Genomic DNA, 18067 nt, shown 5'->3' with positions numbered 1-18067 from the left:
GAGGTTTTTTCCAAACTAGCCTATAAGTGGTACCTATCAATTCCACTGGTTCTATTGTCTGGAAGAGAGTCACATGGCCATACCTAACTGCAAGGAAGGCTGGGAAATGTAGTTTTTAAGATTAGCACTTAAAGGGGGCAAGTAACAGTCTTTAATGCCTTGTCCCTAACACGGACAAATGAGGCTTTCCTAAACTGATCACAGCCCAATTCATGAAACATTCAAACAAAGTTTTTCTAGAGGCTAGGACACCGACATACGGACATAAATATGGCATGCCTTAAATCTAGATAATCTGATTGGCAAAATTTTACTCTTTGGAATCCTAGAACTATTCCATCCTCTAGGGACCCAATAGGAAAAAGTCCCTTACCTGGGTTTTACCCTTTTAGCCCTAAGATCACCTCCACATTGTCGGTGCTATCTTTTTCTTCCGACAGAGAGTTATGCCCAGAAATGCATTTAACATAAGGATACAGTTTGATGAACCTTTAAAAAATGAATGAACCCATGTAATCAGCCTCCAAGATCAAGAAATAGAACATTTCAGCACCTCAGAAGCACACCCATACTATTTCAGTTACTGTGGCCCTCCCCTGGGTTACAGTGATATCCTAACTTCTAATACAGATTAATTTTGCATGTCTTTGAACTTTGTATAAATGGAATCATATGCATGGATTCTTTTGTATCTGGCTTCTTTCACTGAACACCAAATCTGTAAGATTCATTCGTGTTGTTGTTGAAATTGTAATTTGTTTGGTCTCAGTGCTGTATAGTATTCCATTGTATGAATACACCACAATTTATTTATCTATTCAACTTTGATAGACACTTTGGTTGTTTCTAGTTTGGGGCTTTATCAATACAGTTGTTAAGATATTCTAGTACCTGTCTTTTGGTGAACAGATGTACACATTTCTTTGGGGATATACTTAGGAGTAGAACTGCTGAGTTATGTGTGTGTGTTTAGCTTTAGTAGATATGGTCAAATAATTTTCAAAAGTGATTGTATCAATCCACATTCCCACCAGCAGCTACAGATACCCTGCATCTTCACCAACAATTGTGTCTTCTCTTTTTTATTTTAGTCATCCTAGTGAGTAGGAAGTGGTATGAAATTACAGTTTAAAATTGCATTTCCATTATTACTATTAATGAAGTTCTATCTTTTTCATATCATTATTAGCCATTTTGATATCCTTCTTTGTGAAGTACCTCTTCTAAGTCTTTTGTGCTTTTTCTACTAAGTTTTCTGGATTTTTAAAAAAATTATTGATTTGTAGGAGTTTAAGAAATATATTTTGGATACAAAATATCCTTTATAGGATACATGCCTTGCAAATATCTCTCACCCTGCAGCTTGCCTTTTCACTCTCTTAATAGTGTCTTTTGATAAACAGCTCTTAATTTCATTGTGTCCAATGTATCACTTCCTTCTTTTATGGGTACCACTCTTGTGTCCTGTCTAAGAAATCTGTGTCTGCCCTCCAGTCATGGAGATATTCTCCTATGTTTTCTTTTTTAAAAAAATATTGTTTTACCTTTCACTTTAGATCCACAGTCCACCTAGAATTGATACTTGTGTAAGGTGTGAGGTAAGGATCAAGATTCATTTCTTTCCTATATGGCCTGGCACTATTCATTGGAAAAAGAATCCTTTCCCCAGAACACTGCAGCATACCTTTGTCATAAGTCGAGTGATCAAATATAAGTTTATTTTTGGACTTTCTGTTCTATTCCACTGATCTGTTTGTCTATTCTTGTGCCCTATCACAAAGTTAACCTCCTAGGATTTTGATTGATATTGTATTGAATTTATAAGTCAATTTTGGAGAAATGACAGCTTAACAATAGTGCCTGTTCTGATCTAAAACAAGGAAAATCTCTATGTGCCATCTTAGTATCTATTAGCTAGATACACATTACTGAACATCTACACTCTTTAAAGTACAGATAAAAAGGTACAAAGACCCTTCTCTTCCTGGATCCCAAGGGCCTTCTTCACAATTTCTGTTTCCTGGCTTTCTCCTGTGTTCCTGAGTGATTGACACTTAAAATGATTTCTCACTCGTGTTGGCCCTTGGAGGCCTCAACAGGATACTAACAAAAGAACACAACACGGTAACTTCAACAAGTATGTAATCAGTGGTGCACCTATAGGACGGGGCAGAGGAGGGCTTTGTTCTCAGAGCATTGTCCCCTAGGAAGAACATTAAGAACCAAAATCAGAAAGCAAAATGTTTTCCTTTTAGAAAACCATGCTGTGGGCCACCCTTGGATTCTTGTATGCAGTTCTGGTCACTGCACCTCAAAAAAGAAATAATAGAATTGAAGAAAGGGCAGAGAAGGGTATCTGTGATGGCCAAAAGGACTTCCTTGTGGTGACAGACCCAAACAAGACAAAAAACCCATAAAGAAGGATATAACTGCAGCCCACGGTGTTAGCGAGTATGGATTAAGTGTATAAAAACCAAATCCTAGAATATGTGTTTGGCATTGTCTCATTGACACTTTTAAAAGGAAAATTTCAGGCAGATACTGGTAAAAGGAAAACTGTGCCAAGCAAAAAGGAGCATAGGAAAATAAGCAGATGATGGTTCCCTTAAAAGGAGAGGCTCTTAAGGGAACCCAGGGTTACTAGCATATACTTTCTCATATTTTAAAGCTTAACATTTCTTGGTTGCCACCGCTGGTCAAAATCCTCCTTGAGAGGGGCCACCTACCAGTATGGCACAGTTTAACAGGTAAATCTTGCTGTGATGTCAATTTCCTTTTGTTCAGCCTCCAATGGGAACAGAGACTTTCTACATAACGATGCCTCAGAGACTCAAGGACCATGATTAAGTTAATCGCTTCTCAAGGTTGAATAGCCCTAGTCCCTTTTATTTCCACTGTGGATTGTAGTTATAGCCATTTCCTCATTTCTGTGTCCTGCTTTGGCTCCTGTCCCAGTTCTCTGTGTCCCTTGAAATTTGTGGAACCCTGAACTTAATACCAACTCCAATTTTGGCTAGAGTTTTTGGAAACAGTGTTTGCTCAGCAAAATACTCTGTCAGCTTCTCAGAAAGACTGCTCCATTCATTTCTTTCTTTTTTTTTTTTTAAAGATTTTATTTATTTATTTGACAGAGACAGAGATAGCGAGAGCAGGAACACAAGCAGCGGGAGGGGGAGAGGGAGAAGCAGGCCTCCCCCCGAGGAGGGAGCCCGATGTGGGACTCGATCCCAGGACCCTGGGATCATGACCTGAGCCGAAGGCAGACGCTTAACGACTGAGCCACCCAGGCGCCCTGCTCCATTCATTTCTGAACATGAGTACATGCATCCCTGCGACTCGTGGGCATACCTGTGTTTGCGTGCACGAGGAAGGTACCCACCCAGAGAAGGGTGAAGCCTAAGGCAATCCATATGCTGTAGCTTTTCCAATGTTTTTATGCAGAAGAATCAACTTTAAACTGACAGAAAGAACTGACCTGAGCTGGGAAGACATCACAAAAGGACCACTAGGACCTTGTAGGGAGCGACGGGAAATGGGGGAAGCTCAAGGGAGGGCCAGAGATGGAAGGAAGGGGAATCTCTTCCACTTCTCCTTGGAGCTGGGACTGTCACTCCCTAGCCTCCTGGAAGGAGGAAATGAGAACCCTCAAAGTTTGATGCAGGACGGTTCTGCATCTACAACCCTCATGCACTCGTACCCCACTGCTTCCGACTGGGTCCTGAAAGAGGTTCCCCAACCATTTGCTCATCACCACCATGGCCTTTAATGAAACTCAATGACTTTTCTCAGGGCCACCTCAAGTCACACATTCCAACGTCTATTAGCCTATCCAGGGAACTCTGAAAGCTTGCTTTTCTAAATCAAGCCAAGCCTGGGACCTAGCTGTTGCTAGGCAGGAAATCCCATCTAAATAATCACAGAAACTCAGAGCTGGAAGAAGTCTTAAGTATTATGTGAGCAAATGGATATCAGTCTGATACACAGAGCCAGAGGGATTCCTAGTAGTACCCCAAGTTATTGGGGAGGACAGGAGTCTGGTCCCCACCACCTCTTCTACTGAATCTGTGAGCCAGAACTAGATTTTGTTTTCATTTTTATACATGGTTTTATGGGAACAACAATATCTTTAATAAAAAATATTTGAAAATATTTGATTTTGTCCATTATACCTCCCCCAAATCAAGACTCCTCTCAATAACAAGCATAGGGGTCTCTGGGTGACTCAGTCGGTTAAGCCACTGGCTCTTGTTTTCAGCTCAGGTCGTGAGATCAAGCCCCTCATTGGGCTCCGTGCTCGGGGGGGGTGGGGAGTCTGCTTGAGATTCTCTACCTCTGCCCTGCCCCTGCTCTCTCACGTGCTCTCTCTCCTCAAATAAATAAATAAATCTTTAAAAAATAACAAGCATATCATATTCATACATATGGACGTTTTAATCATTCAAATAGTCTCTTCCACTTTTAAAGTTTTATGATTCTAACTTACCTGGCAGGTCAGGGATCACAGAATGTCAGAGCTAAAAAGGACCCTTGTGATCATCTGGCCCCACAACCTCATTATACAGAGGAGTAACTGAGGCAAGAGAGGTGAAAGAATAGCAATGGGCCTTTCCTCCATCCCTTCCAAAGGTGACAAGCTCACTCTTTAACAAAGAATTTGTTTCAAAAATGGACTGAATAGGTTTATTACATTTGCTTTGATCTCCACAGCTCACCTTTTAAATTAATTCCCTCCTGGCTTGGTCTGGGTCCTCTGAGCACAAGTAGAAGAATAAGGAAGGGAAAGGTACAACCTAACTTCCCCAAATTTAAACAACAGTAGCAGAATGGGAGAGTGGGAGAAAGAGAGAGAGAACTTCAGAGGCAGTGACCATCAGAGAGAGCAGCCGGGGGTGCAGGGGGACTGAGAACCTGACCTGTAAGTGTCTGTTCAGGTAAACTCAGCCCTGCTCCCAGCCGACATCCTCTCCAGAAGACCGTCTTTGGGTGGTCATATTGCTCTACAAGGCCATGTAACACCAATGAATGGCATCTGTTCAGGCCCCGAAGCCCCCTAAGAGACCTCTGAAATATGAGATGCATCTCTAGATGGGGCAACCATTTGACAAGATGGTAAAATCCCAGAATGGCAGGGCTGACAAATGGATGTAACATCAAGTTTGCCACTCATTTTACCTACCTGAGTCCCAAACAGGTAAGTGACTTCTCCTAGGTCCTAAGTCAACAATAAGGGCCCAGATCTCTGATGTTCACTCTTGTGTTCTCTCCACTACACAACAATAACTGATGTATGTATTGTGCTTTTCCATTGTGAACCTGATAAGGCAGTTGTTCTTGTTGTTGCTCATATCCTGATTTTCTAAATGAGAAGAATAAGGCCTAGAATGATGGCTTGCCTAGGTCCACATAGGCTGTAGGTGGTGGAGCCCAATCTTACAAGGCCTTCTGATTCCAAACTCTTTGTTCTGCCCATCCCAAATCCCTCTTCTATAGGGGTTGCATGTTGGACTGGGTGTATTTCTAAAACCAACTACTCAGCTGCAGAACTCTTTGGCCCCAGGTAGGCCTGGTAAAGTAAAAAAAATGCAGCGGGGGCAAGGAGAGAGGAGACTCTTGGTATGAATGAAGAATGGTCTAGTTGTCTTCTGGCCCCTAAACTTCCCCTTCATTGGCACTGCCTTGTGACACACTCCCTTCTTTATGAATCTCTCTTCCCATGCTTCTCCATTCCTTACTTTCCCAATCCCCAATCAAGAAGCAAACCTGACAAATTCACCCTGAGGTCCATCTTTGTCCGTTTTGCTCACTGATATATCCCAAGGGCAGAACAGTACCTGGCACGTGGGAAGTACTCAATCAATGTTTCTGTGAATGGAGCATAGAGTGCGTGGGTTAGCTGGAGGTCTTCCTCAAAAGGGAGGCGGTGGAGAAAACCGCCAGAGGCAGAGAGCCAGCGAGAAGAAGGACTGAGGGCAATGCGATGGGTGTGAGGGGTGATGGAGGATCAGAGGGGCCCAGAGCTATCATGGGAGAGGAGATGGCATCAAAGTGTAAGAAGGAAGGACTGACAGGAGGTGAAGAGCCCAGAGGGTGAGGCATGAAGACATCTGAGGACGTAAAGGAGGCAGAGGGGTAGGGAGCCGAGGGCCTGACATTGCCCTCTCCCCGTGGGCCTCTGTCCACAGAGCCCCTGGAGGGGGTGAACATCACCAGCCCGGTGCGCCTGATCCATGGCACGGTGGGGAAGCCCGCCCTGCTCTCTGTGCAGTACAGCAGCACCAGCAGCGACAAGCCCGTGGTGAAGTGGCAGCTGAAGCGGGACAAGCCAGTGACCGTGGTACAGTCCATCGGCACAGAGGTCATTGGCACCCTACGGCCTGACTACCGAGACCGCATCCGCCTCTTCGAAAATGGCTCCCTGCTTCTCAGTGACCTGCAGCTGGCCGACGAGGGCACCTATGAGGTTGAGATCTCCATCACGGATGACACGTTCACTGGGGAGAAGACCATCAACCTCACTGTGGATGGTAAGGTGCTCTGACAGGGAAGGAGACAGGGCCGGTACCTGGGATTAGGGGAGGGTCTGCCCAATGCGCTGGCCAGATCCCGGGAACACCAACACGGAAGCCGCTTGGGAGCTGAGAGTGAGACAGTCGGGCATTAGAAGTTGGCAGGCAGGACACGCAAATGCGTATAGAGTGCTTACTAAGTGGCAAAAACTATTCTAAGTGTTTTGCATATCTTGACTCATTTAATGCTGATAATAATGTAGGCATAGTTAATATAATTATCCCCATTTTGTAGATGCAGAAACTGAGGCACAAAGAGGTTGACTAACTTTCCCAAGGTCATGCAGCTAGTACGAGATAGAGCCAATATTGGAACCCAGACATTTGGAACCTGGGTTTAGCCCAACTGAAATATGTTCCAGGCTGGGCCAGTTTAAGACATCCTGAAAAGGCATTTGAGAAGAAGGAAAGGAAGGTCCGTGAGGGCAGGGACCATGGCTGTCTTACTCAGCATTGTACCCTCTGTACTTAGTAGATGCTCAACAAATAATTGGTAAAGAAATGAATGAATGAATGAATGAATGAATGAATGAATGAATGAATGAGTGGATGATGGGGAAAGATCGGACTGATGATCCCCGAAGGGCCTCTCAGACCACAAATCGAGTTGCGACATGTTGCAAGGCAGGGAGTTACGAAGGGGAGGGGAGACGCTGTTTGGCCCCTGGCTCACAGCACCCCCCCCCCCGGGACTCAGTGCCCATTTCCAGGCCACAGGTATTAGTGGCTTCCACCACGGTGCTGGAGCTCAGCGAAGCCTTCACCCTGAACTGCTCGCACGAGAATGGCACCAAGCCCAGCTACACCTGGCTGAAGGATGGCAAACCCCTCCTCAATGACTCGAGAATGCTCCTGTCCCCTGACCACAAGGTGCTCACCATCACCCGTGTGCTCATGGAGGACGATGACCTGTACAGCTGTGTGGTGGAGAACCCCATCAGCCAGGGCCGCAGCCTGCCCATCAAGATCACCGTATACAGTGAGTCTCCCTGTCTGCTCACCCTCAGGACTCCAAATCCCGAGAGGAGGGCGCTGTGAGGGACTAAGGACATCCCAGACAGAGTGCAGGGATGAGAGGCAGGGATGGGCCAGCTCTCCATGGAAGCCAGCAACAGGTGGGAAGTGGGCTCAGCAAGCTCCACCATGGACCAGCCATGCTGCACAGGGCTCCTTTTATTTTCCTTCTGCTGCAGGAGCTCTCCTCATCAGACTCGTTGCCCCTCTGAAGTCTCTCCCACCTCTCTGCCTCTCTCCCCAGGAAGAAGCTCCCTCTACATCATCTTGTCCACAGGAGGCATCTTCCTCCTTGTGACCTTGGTGACAGTCTGTGCCTGCTGGAAACCCTCCAAAAAGTCTGGGTAACTCTTCAAGTTCCACACCCTGAGCACCCTAATCCTTCAATCCATCCCCACCCCAAGCTCTAGTCTTAGTCTCTTAAAGGCCTATCCCCCCCCCGCCCCAGGGCCCTGCAGCTCTTCCCGGGAGATCCATTTTAGCCTTGCATGTGTTGCGTATGGACCTATATTCTGTGCTCACAACACCCAAAAGCCCCAGCGCTGAAACAATGGTTTCGCTTAGGGCACCTTTTGTGGGCCGCCATGGTGGTTGTGGTTAATGAACTGCCTTTTAAGTGTGATTATCCACAGTTTACAGATAATAACACAGACTCAGATGGGTTCAGTGACTTGCCCGTGATGTCAGCCACAGACTCAGGACACAAACCTAGATGCGACTCATTCCAAAGCTCACGGACTATTGCCACTCCCACTGCGCCCAGCCCATCCTGTTACAAGGCCTCTTTTACTGCCACGAGATTGCACTTGTGACACTGCCCCCAGGCCGTCTCCTGCTCACACGAAACAACTCTGTTCAGAGGATGCTGGGTTGATTTGCAGGAAGAAGAGGAAGCTGGAGAAGCAAAGCTCCCTGGAATATATGGACCAGAATGATGACCATCTGAAACCAGAAGGTGAGCTCCCAGCCACCCACTCACTCATCCCATCGTCACTCAGATCAGTGGGCTGCTGGGAAAAGGCAGAACTGGGCCACAAGGAAGCCAGCTCTGCAGGGCCCCTTCCTCCACCAAGTGCACGAAGACTGCAGAGCAGGGAGAGGTGCGGCCAAGGTAGGACCCCAGGTATTCTGGATCCTTTGGTGGAGGTTGTGGCGGGGCCATACTGGCCACTTGGGGAGCAAAGAGTGTAGGTGCTGGCTGGTGGAAAGGGCTCCGTACTGGGCCAGCCACCCCCATTCTTCGCCCTGTGCAGCAGATACCCTCCCACGAGGCAGTGAGCAGGAGCGGAAGAACCCCATGGCACTGTATATCCTGAAAGACAAGGTGAGCATACTTGTGCTGGTGTCCCCACAAATACACAGCGAGCCCTACCACGTTCTGGTGCTCCATAGCCATACCATCTCTTTATAGCATTCAGACGAACCCTGAGAAATATTTGTGTCACCCGCACTTTCGGGCTTAGAAAAATAAGGTTGACAGAGGTGAAATGACTTGCCCAGTATCAAACAAGTAAATACACATTAAGTGGCAGATCTAGGCTTCAAACCTGGGTCTCTGGATACCAACTCTGGTGATTTCCCCACTGTTCTACAACTAAGTCTGTCCCAGGCTGTCCAAGACAAGTGGGAAGAGGAGAATAAGGGGACAGAGCACTCAAGTTAAGGCACTGCTGCCTTTACCGAGCACCTGTTACGGGCCAGACACCGTGCTAAGGGTCTGTGCGGCCAGAAAAACCAGACCTCTGTCTGCCGCCTTGCACCAGGTGGGAGGGTGGAGGGAAGCCTGCTCCTTCAGCTCGGTATGCCCCGCGCCCGCACTGGGCGCTCACCCCCGCGGCGCGTGTCCTTGCAGGACTCCCCGGAGCCCGAGGAGAACCCCGCCCCGGAGCCTCGGAGCGCGACTGAGCCCGGCCCGCCGGGCTACTCCGTGTCGCCGGGCGTACCCGGCCGCTCCCCGGGGCTGCCCATCCGCTCGGCGCGCCGCTACCCGCGCTCCCCGGCGCGCTCCCCCGCCGCCGGCCGGACGCACACGTCGCCGCCCCGGGCCCCGAGCTCGCCCGGCCGCTCGCGCAGCGCCTCGCGCACACTGCGGACTGCGGGCGTGCACCTGATCCGCGAGCAAGACGAGGCCAGCCCGGTGGAGATCAGCGCCTGAGCCGCCTCGGCACCCCCGGGGGTGGGGGGCGCCCAGCAAAGCGGCCGGGGCCCGGAGAAGGCGGGGGAGCGCGGCCGCCGCCGCCGCCGCCGCCAGGGACCAGGGCAGGTCCCCGCGGCGGCGCGTGGGTCTCGCGGGGGTCTCGCGGGGGTCTCGCGGGGGTCTCGCGGGGGTCTCGCGGGGGTCTCGCGCGGGGGCCAGCGTGAGCATGCGCGGGTGGGGGACGCAGTGGGGCAGCCAGGAGTGGCTCAGGGGGTGAAAGCGGGTGGCATTTGCTCCTGGTTCACCGGCTGTGTTCTCAGTGGGTGTGGGTTGTGCCCTCTTAGGACCGTATAGATTCTTAAATTTCTGGCCCAATCCCCCAAGGGTCTTATGGAAACTAACATCAGTAACCTAACCCCCGTGACTATCCTGTCCCCTTCCTAGGGAGCTCTGTGCTTCCCACCCAGCTTCCCTCCGAATGAACGCCTGGTTCCCGGGACACTTTCTTGACAAGCTCAGATTAGAGAGGCCACTTACCCAAAAGGAACAACTGTCCTAAACTAAGGGGAAGTCAGATGCCGGTTACTGGGTGTACAGAGGACTGTTCTGAGAATCCGGGAAATCACTGTGAAGGCAGTGCCTTATAGCACCCTTCTCTGGGCACCTGGTACCTGGGTATGTAGAGTTGGTGAGGCAGGAGTCAAGTTCATTCCTTTGACCCCTGACCTGCGCCCTAGCAAGGGCAAAGAATTCAAGCCTCCAGTGCTTGGCCTCCTCCCAAAGCCTCCCTCAGTGGCAACCAAGCCTTCTTTCCCTCTCTATTCCTATAAAGAAGGGGGTTCTCACTCCCGTGACCCACGGGATCAAGTGAAGAACTTTTTTTGAAACCCTCACACCTATGCCTTCTCCCTGGCTTCCTTACAAAACAAGACTTTTAAACAATCATTATCCCTGGGAAAGGTCCTTGGGCTTCCTTCAGCTGTAAGAGAATAAGGTTCCAGTCTGCAGAGTAATGGTAGGGAAGGGGAGGAGGAGGAGGCTTATTGCGCCCCAGGACAGCAGGGAGACAAGATCCAACCCTTGGCCTCCAGGCTCCCACCTGCCCTGCTCCCAGATGCTTGGATCCCAGGAGATAGGACAAGGGCAGACTTCTTAATCACACAAACATAGAATACAGAGAGGTTGAGCCACTGCGTTGCCAGACCATGCCATGTCACCGCCTCTTGAACAGTTTGCAGCAGAGACAATAATCTGTGTGAGGAGTGAGGGCAATTAAAAAGCTGTAAGAGAAGTAAGGGCCTCTGTGTTCTAACCTCTCTTCCCTGATGCCTGTAGGGGTCCTTGCATCCCTGGCCCCTCCCCAACCTCCTAAGCTCCAGTCCTGACTCTCCACCATCCCACAGAGAAACTCCTGTGTCTCCCACCACTCCACACTGAGGCAGGTTTTTTTGTTCCAGCCCCAAGGGCAACAGCATTTCTAATTGGCCCCCTTCACCCTTATCTCGACAGCATGCCCCTCCCAGCTCCCTGTCTCTGTGCCCTTCGCTCCTTTGAGCAGTTGTGCCTTTGCAGCTTTCCCTCCTTAGCCAGAACTCTTCCCCTAGCTTCCCCAGGTGCCTCATCCTGAATAAGATCATTCCTACAGAGGAAAGTTGCTCAGGCAGGTGGGAGATGCAGGACTTGGTGAAGGAGTGCAGGCTGCTTAGGCTTGGGAGGCAGGGTTGAAGTGAGGGGAAGACGAGAGCATGCTGTACCCTATGCCCTGGTGCTGAATCCCTGAGGGGCCGGCTTCCCAGGCTCAAGCCAAACCTGCCTTAAATCTTGGGGGGTAAGTAAGGAAGTGGTTTTGTTTTTGTTTTGTTTTGTTTGATCTTCATCTTTGTATTACCAGCATCTAGCAGAGTGCCTAGCGCATACTGGATGCTCAATAAACTTTTGATGAAATGAAATGACAACTTTATTGCACTTAAGCGAGGAGAACAAAACAAGCAGCTTAAAAATGCCAGTCATTTCCCTTTTCCTTTTTCTTCTCATCTTCCTTCATCATCCTTCACCCTCTTTGCAAATCCCAAGTTGTCCACTCCAAAATCATCACTCACTCACCTATCATTCATTCATTCATTCATTCATTCCAGTGCTCTTTCATTTATTCAACAAACGTGTTTATCTACCTTGGACTAGGTCCTGTGTGAGACACTGGGGAAACAGTATAACTATACCATGACCCCTACCCAGAAGACAGTCCCATGGAGGAAGACAGATGAGTAAGCAGGTTATTATAATACAGTGAGGAAAATGCCATGACTGAAGTAGCTAGAGCATGTTCTGAGAGCATGTAAGAGCATCATCTAACCAGGGATTGTCAGCAAAAGTATCTTGGAGAACAGGCTTGAACTTAGTCTTAGAGAGATTAGTTAATCAGGTGAAAAACAGGATGAAAGGAACATATTCCAGGGAAAAGGAGCAGCATGTATAAAAACTTGCAAGTATAAGGTGAGTCCAGACTACATAGCACTCATAAAATGTGGATTACCCAGGAGCAAATGTTTATTTTAGCACTGTAATGGAAGACTAGACCTGGGCCAGTGGCAGGGTAGGGGAGCTGAGGCTGAGGCTCCTGGATTAAGTTCGTATCCTAGAAGGGAGTCCCAAGCTCCCAAAATAAAAATGCAAATCTTCTCTGGAGAAAAGCATCTCCTAAAATTTTCAAAGATTAAGATCAACCAAAGATGACCATGAAAGGATATAAACACAGAAGGAAACAAATCACCATGAGTGAGAGTCAGCAGATAGAAGAAGCAGTAGATTTAGACCCCTAAGGCCCACAGATATTGAAATTATCAGATATAGAATATAAAATAACTATGAAATGTTTGAAGAGATGAAAGACAAAATTATAGAAATGAACAAGCAACAAGAGACTGTTGAAAGTGACCAAAGTTGAATAGCAACAAAAAAGAACTGTTGTAAATAAAAATAGAACTGATTGAAATAAAAATGTAAATGAGAAAATTAAACAGCATATTAAGTAGAGTTGAAGAGAGTTAGTTCAATTGGAAGATGTATCTGAAGAAATGTTTCAGAGTAAGGCACAGACCAAGAAAGAGATGAGAAATATGAAAAAGAGAGTAAGGGATACTCAGATATATAGCATATATTTTGTCAAGAGCTCAAAGGGGAGAATAGACAGATGGAGGAGAGACAATATTTTAAGAGTAATGACTGAAGTTTTTGTAGAACTCATGATAAATGTAAATATACATATATAGGAAGGTTATTAACATAGAAGATAAATTTAAAAATTTCCACACTTACACAAAATGTAGTAAAATGAGAGTATACCGAAGACAAAGAGAAGATATTAAAGGCATCCAGAGAGAGAAAGATGTTTAGACAAAAATAATAGAAATCATTAGAAAGTAGAGTAGTATCTTCAAAATAATGGGCACAAATAACTATTAACCCAGAATATTGTACCTAGCCAAGCAATCTTCCAAATATGAGAATAAAATAAAGGTATTATCTGATGAACAAAAACTACAGTTTACCGGGACACCTGGGTGGCTCAGTTGGTTAAGCATCTGCCTTCCACTCAGATCATGATCCCGGGGTCCTGGGATTGAGTCCTGCATCAGGCTCCTTACTCAGCAAGGAGCCTGTTTCTCCCTCTGCCTGTCACTCCCCCTGCTTGTTCTCTTTCTCTCTCTCTCTCCTCCCTCTCTCTCTGACAAATAAATAAAAATCTTAAAAAAAAAACAACAACTACAGTTTACCATCAATACTATAAGAACTCCTAAAGGACATCGTTTGGGAAGAGGAAAAAGCAAGATTTGAGATACAGGAAAGAATGGTGGGTAAATAGGGAGACAAATCTAAATAGTGCCTTATAAAATGATAGCATCTAATTTGTACTTCCAAAACCTGACAAATAAAATACAGGAAAATGACAGCATATAAATTGGGAGGGGGATTATTCTAATGAAACTATTACAGGTCCTTGAATTCTTTGGAGAAGGAAGGATGGTTAAGATACTAACTTCAGATTTTATTAAATATTCAAGGGAACCTTATCAGGGTAACCACTTAAAGAATAAAATGAAAGAGGGGCGCCTGGGTGGCTCAGTTGGTTAAGCAACTGCCTTCGGCTCGGGTCATGATCCTGGAGTCCCGGAATCGAGTCCCGCATCGGGCTCCCTGCTCAGCAGGGAGTCTGCTTCTCCCTCTGATCCTCCCCTTCCTCATGCTCTCTCTCTCTGTCTCAATCTCTCTCTCAAATAAATAAATAAAATCTTAAAAAAAAAAAGAATAGAATGAAAGAATTGGTATAAGTTCCAAACCAGTAGGAAGGGGGAAAAGAATAAAGAAACAAACACAAACTCAATTTTTTAAGCCAAGAATAAAGAAAAAATTAACACAGAAAAAGTGAGACAATAGGAAGCCAAATATAAGATGGTAGAAACAAGGCTAAATTATAAATAAATTGTAAATGACCTAAATTCATCAGCTAAAATACAATCTGTTGGATTATATTTTTAATAATCCAGCCATATGCTATTTAAATGAAATACACCCAAAACAAAGATTTGCAAAAGTTGAAAATAAAGTAACGGAAAAAGATATGCCAGGCAAATAGCAAGCAAGAGGAAGCTGGGATAACTATTAACTATAACCACAAGACAGGGCACCTGGGTGGCTCAGTTGGTTGAGCAACTGCCTTCGGCTCAGGTCATGATCCTGGAGTCCCGGGATCGAGTCCCGCATCGGGCTCCCTGCTCGGCGGGGAGTCTGCTTCTCCCTCTGACCCTCCTCCCTCTCATGCTCTCTGTCTCTCATTCTCTCTCTCTCAAATAAATAAATAAAATCTTTAAAAAAAAAAAAAAACTATAACCACAAGACAAATGGACTTTGGGACAAAAAGCCTAATTAGTGGGTTGACCTTATGTCCTGTTTGCCTGAGATAGCCTGGTTTACTCCTGTTATCCTAGCAACAACTAGTATTTGACTCCCAAAAATATCCCAATTAAATAGCCTCCTTTAATATTAGGACTAAGTGAGGTGCCTTGAATTTGAGTGCAAATAATTTATTTCAGGAAACACCAGTAGAGTAGTAAGGAAGTGGATCAGGAAAGCGATCAAAGTCAGTAAAGGACATGTTATCAAGCCAGTTAATACTGTGGGAAACTGGAGCTCAGTACTATGGGGGAAGCTGGGAGAACGGTGTTGAAATCAGATTTTAGATAAACAGATTTCAGGATAATCCCAACTGAAAGGCAAGGCAACTGGGGTACTGATCTGCCAAATCTCCATGCATCATGAGTTTAGGACCCCTTCTAGGGCCTTAGCTCCTAGTGCTTCCAGCTTGCCCTGCATGTGTCCAGATATGGTCTCCAAACAGAAAGCAGCCTTCAGCATAGAGGTAAATTCTGACGAATTATAAATGGAGTCTCAAGAGTGTCTGCTACAGAGGGTAACTACAGAATATTAAAGATTTATTTCACCAAAAAAAATTAAAATTGAATTGTGTGTATCTAATTAACCTCAAAATATATGAAATGCATATATATGTATATATGTATGTATCACATCTTCTTTATCCATCCATCCATCCATTGATGAATGAATATGGAAACAGGTTGTTCCCGTATCTTGGCTATTGTGAATAATGCTGCAATGAACATGGGACTGCAGATATCTTTATGAGATCTGGATTTCAATTCTTTTGGATATATACCCAGAGGTGAGATTGCTGGGTCATATAGTAGTTCTATTTTTAATTTTTTTAAAGAACCTTCATACTGTTTTCTACAGTGGCTCGAGCAATTCGCATTCCCACTGATAGTGCACTGGGGTTACCCTTTCTCCATACCCTCATCATCCCTTGTCTTCTTGATGACAACTATCCTAACTGATGTGAGGTGGTATGTTATTGTGGCTTTGATTTGCACTTCCCTGATAAACCACGGTTTATCCATTCACCTACTGAAGGACACCTGGGTTACTTCCAAGTTTTGACTATTATGAATAAAACTGCTACAAACATCTGTGTGCAGATTTTTGTGTGGACATAAGTTTCAACTCCTTTGGGTAAATACCAAGAATGCAAGAATAATTTAAAAACAGAAAATCATGGGGCGCCTGGGTGGCTCAGTCAGTTAAGCATCCAATTCTTGGTTTTGGCTCTGTTTGTGATCTCAGGGTGGTGATCTCAGGGTCACTGAAGGACTCGGAGCTCAGCAGGGAGTCTGCTTCCCCTCTCCCTCTCCTTCTGCCCCTCCCTCTGCTCCTGCGCTCTCTCTCTCTCACACACAAATAAATAAATAAATCTTTAAAAAATAAAAAATTCATAGAATTTATTGCCCACATTAACAGATTAAAAGAGACAAACTATCTTAATAGATGCCCAAAAAACCCTTGTAGAATTTAATACTTAATCACGACCAAAAGCTCTTAACAAACTAGAAATAAAAGAACACTTTAAAAAAAAAAGGACACTTTTGAAACCTGATAAATAGTATCTACAAAAACCAACAGCAACCCTCATTCTTAACGGTGAAACATTAGAAGAATTCTTTTTTAAATGAAGAAGGAAACAAAGAGACCCACGGTCACTCTCTGTAGTCAACACAGTCCTGGCAATGCAGGAAAGAAACAAAAAGGTATAAAGATGGGAAATAAAAAACCAAAAATGTCATATTTGGATTATATGCTTTCCTACATAGACAACTCAAAAGAATTGACAAACTTTGAGACATAATATCAAGGCATCTCAGTTCTTGATTGCTTTGTAATGAACCAATCCAAAATTGAGTGACTTAAAAGAGCAGCTATTTTATTCCATTGCAATTCCTTGTGTCAGCAGTTTGCGTTGGACTTGCTGGGTGATTCACTTGCTGGTGCCATGAGGTCACTTGTGTGACCACATCATCTGCTATCTTGAACTGGATCTGGGTGCCTAAGATGGCCTCACCTGCATGTCTGCTGATTGATACGGGTGGTTGGTTAGTAGGTCTAGGGATCCTCAGCTAGAATAGCTCATCTCTACTCCATGTTGCTAAACTGAGCTTCTTCACATAGTAGTCTCAGAGCGGTGTTTCAAAAGGTCAAAAGCATATACACAACTAATGAATCATTGAACACTACGCCAAAAATTAATGATGTACTATATGCTGGATAAATGAACACTAAAAAAAAAAAAAAGGTCAAGAGCAGAAGCTGCAAGCCCTCTAGAGGCTTAGACTTGAATGTTCCACACATCACATCACTTCCACTGTATTCCGTTGGTCAGAGCAATTCACAAGGCCAGCTGAGTTTCAGGGTGTTAAGGAAAAGATCCGACTTCTTTGTGGGAGGGGTGACAAGTATTGCAAAAGGACAAGTATACAGGATGGTGGGGATTACTGCAACTATCTTTGCTTAACAAGTCAGCTAAAAACACATTTAACAAAATGTGGGTAATATCTATACAGAGCAAAATTGAAAACTATTGAAAGAAATGAAGGAAGAGCAAAATAAAGTGAGAGGTATATATGTTCATGAATAGGAAGACTTAATGTTATAAAATGCCAGTTCTTCTTATATATTCAATCAGGTCCACGAGGTTTTCAAGGAACTTGACCAGCTGAAGCCCTAAGTAGAGCCAAGACACGTCTAAAAAAGAAGGGGGGATGACTTACCCTACTAGATATCAAAATTTATTAGACAGCTCTAGTAATTGAGACAATGTGATGTTCACACAGGAATAGGCCAATGAAACAAGCTAAATATATATGGGCAGCTAAATATATATGGACAAGCTAAATATATATGGACAGCTCTAGTAATTGAGACAATGTGATGTTCACACAGGAATAGGCCAATGAAACAAGCTAAATATATATGGGCATTTGATGTATAACAAGGAATCATTGCAAGTCACTAAATAAGAAGTACTGGGAGTATTGTTGACTATCTGAAAAAATATATATATATACATAAGCCATATAAAATGATCAATTAGTGATAGATCAATGACTTAAATGTGAGATTTTTGTACTTTCAGAAGAAAATATGGGAGAATATCTTTTTGGCTTTAGTATAAAAGAGGTTTTTTTTCAAAAATGGAAAGAATACACTAAACATAAAAATAAATATATCTACAATAAAATTAAGAACATCTGTTACACTATAAAGAAAGAGAAAATAGAAGGCCAAGCTTGTTTTTGCAACATCTCTAATCCACAAAGAATTATTATCCAGCTTATATAAAACTCCTGAAAGTTATTGAGAAAAAGACAAATAAATAGTAAAAAAATGAACCAAAGATAGAAACAAATACTTCCCAGAAGAGAAAAGGCAAATGGGGAGTAAACAC

The 18067-nt window shown here is 44.9% G+C and overlaps 1 protein-coding gene across 1 annotated transcript; it reads left to right on the top strand.

Moving 5' to 3' along the window:
* Window positions 1-6022: 6022 nt before the first annotated feature.
* Window positions 6023-9821, top strand: HEPACAM (hepatic and glial cell adhesion molecule). Its single transcript, XM_035009440.1, has 7 exons — window positions 6023-6071; window positions 6183-6524; window positions 7264-7545; window positions 7825-7924; window positions 8462-8535; window positions 8834-8904; window positions 9433-9821. Exons 1-7 carry the CDS (start codon window positions 6023-6025, stop codon window positions 9733-9735), a joined length of 1221 nt encoding a protein of 406 aa, XP_034865331.1. The 3' UTR covers window positions 9736-9821.
* Window positions 9822-18067: the final 8246 nt, after the last annotated feature.

This window comes from Mirounga leonina, unplaced genomic scaffold (assembly GCF_011800145.1).
Source record: "Mirounga leonina isolate KUSES-001 unplaced genomic scaffold, KU_Mleo_1.0 Mir_153, whole genome shotgun sequence".
NCBI classification, from domain to species: domain Eukaryota; kingdom Metazoa; phylum Chordata; class Mammalia; order Carnivora; family Phocidae; genus Mirounga; species Mirounga leonina.
This window is presented reverse-complemented; position numbering and strand designations above follow the sequence as displayed.

Coding starts and splice junctions, on each gene's coding strand:
- HEPACAM (XM_035009440.1), top strand. CDS start 6,023: ATGGGAGAGGAGATGGCATCAAAGTGTAAGAAGGAAGGACTGACAGGA. Junction 7,546..7,824: donor CATCAAGATCACCGTATACA/GTGAGTCTCCCT, acceptor CTCTCTCCCCAG/GAAGAAGCTCCCTCTACATC. Junction 8,536..8,833: donor TGACCATCTGAAACCAGAAG/GTGAGCTCCCAG, acceptor CGCCCTGTGCAG/CAGATACCCTCCCACGAGGC.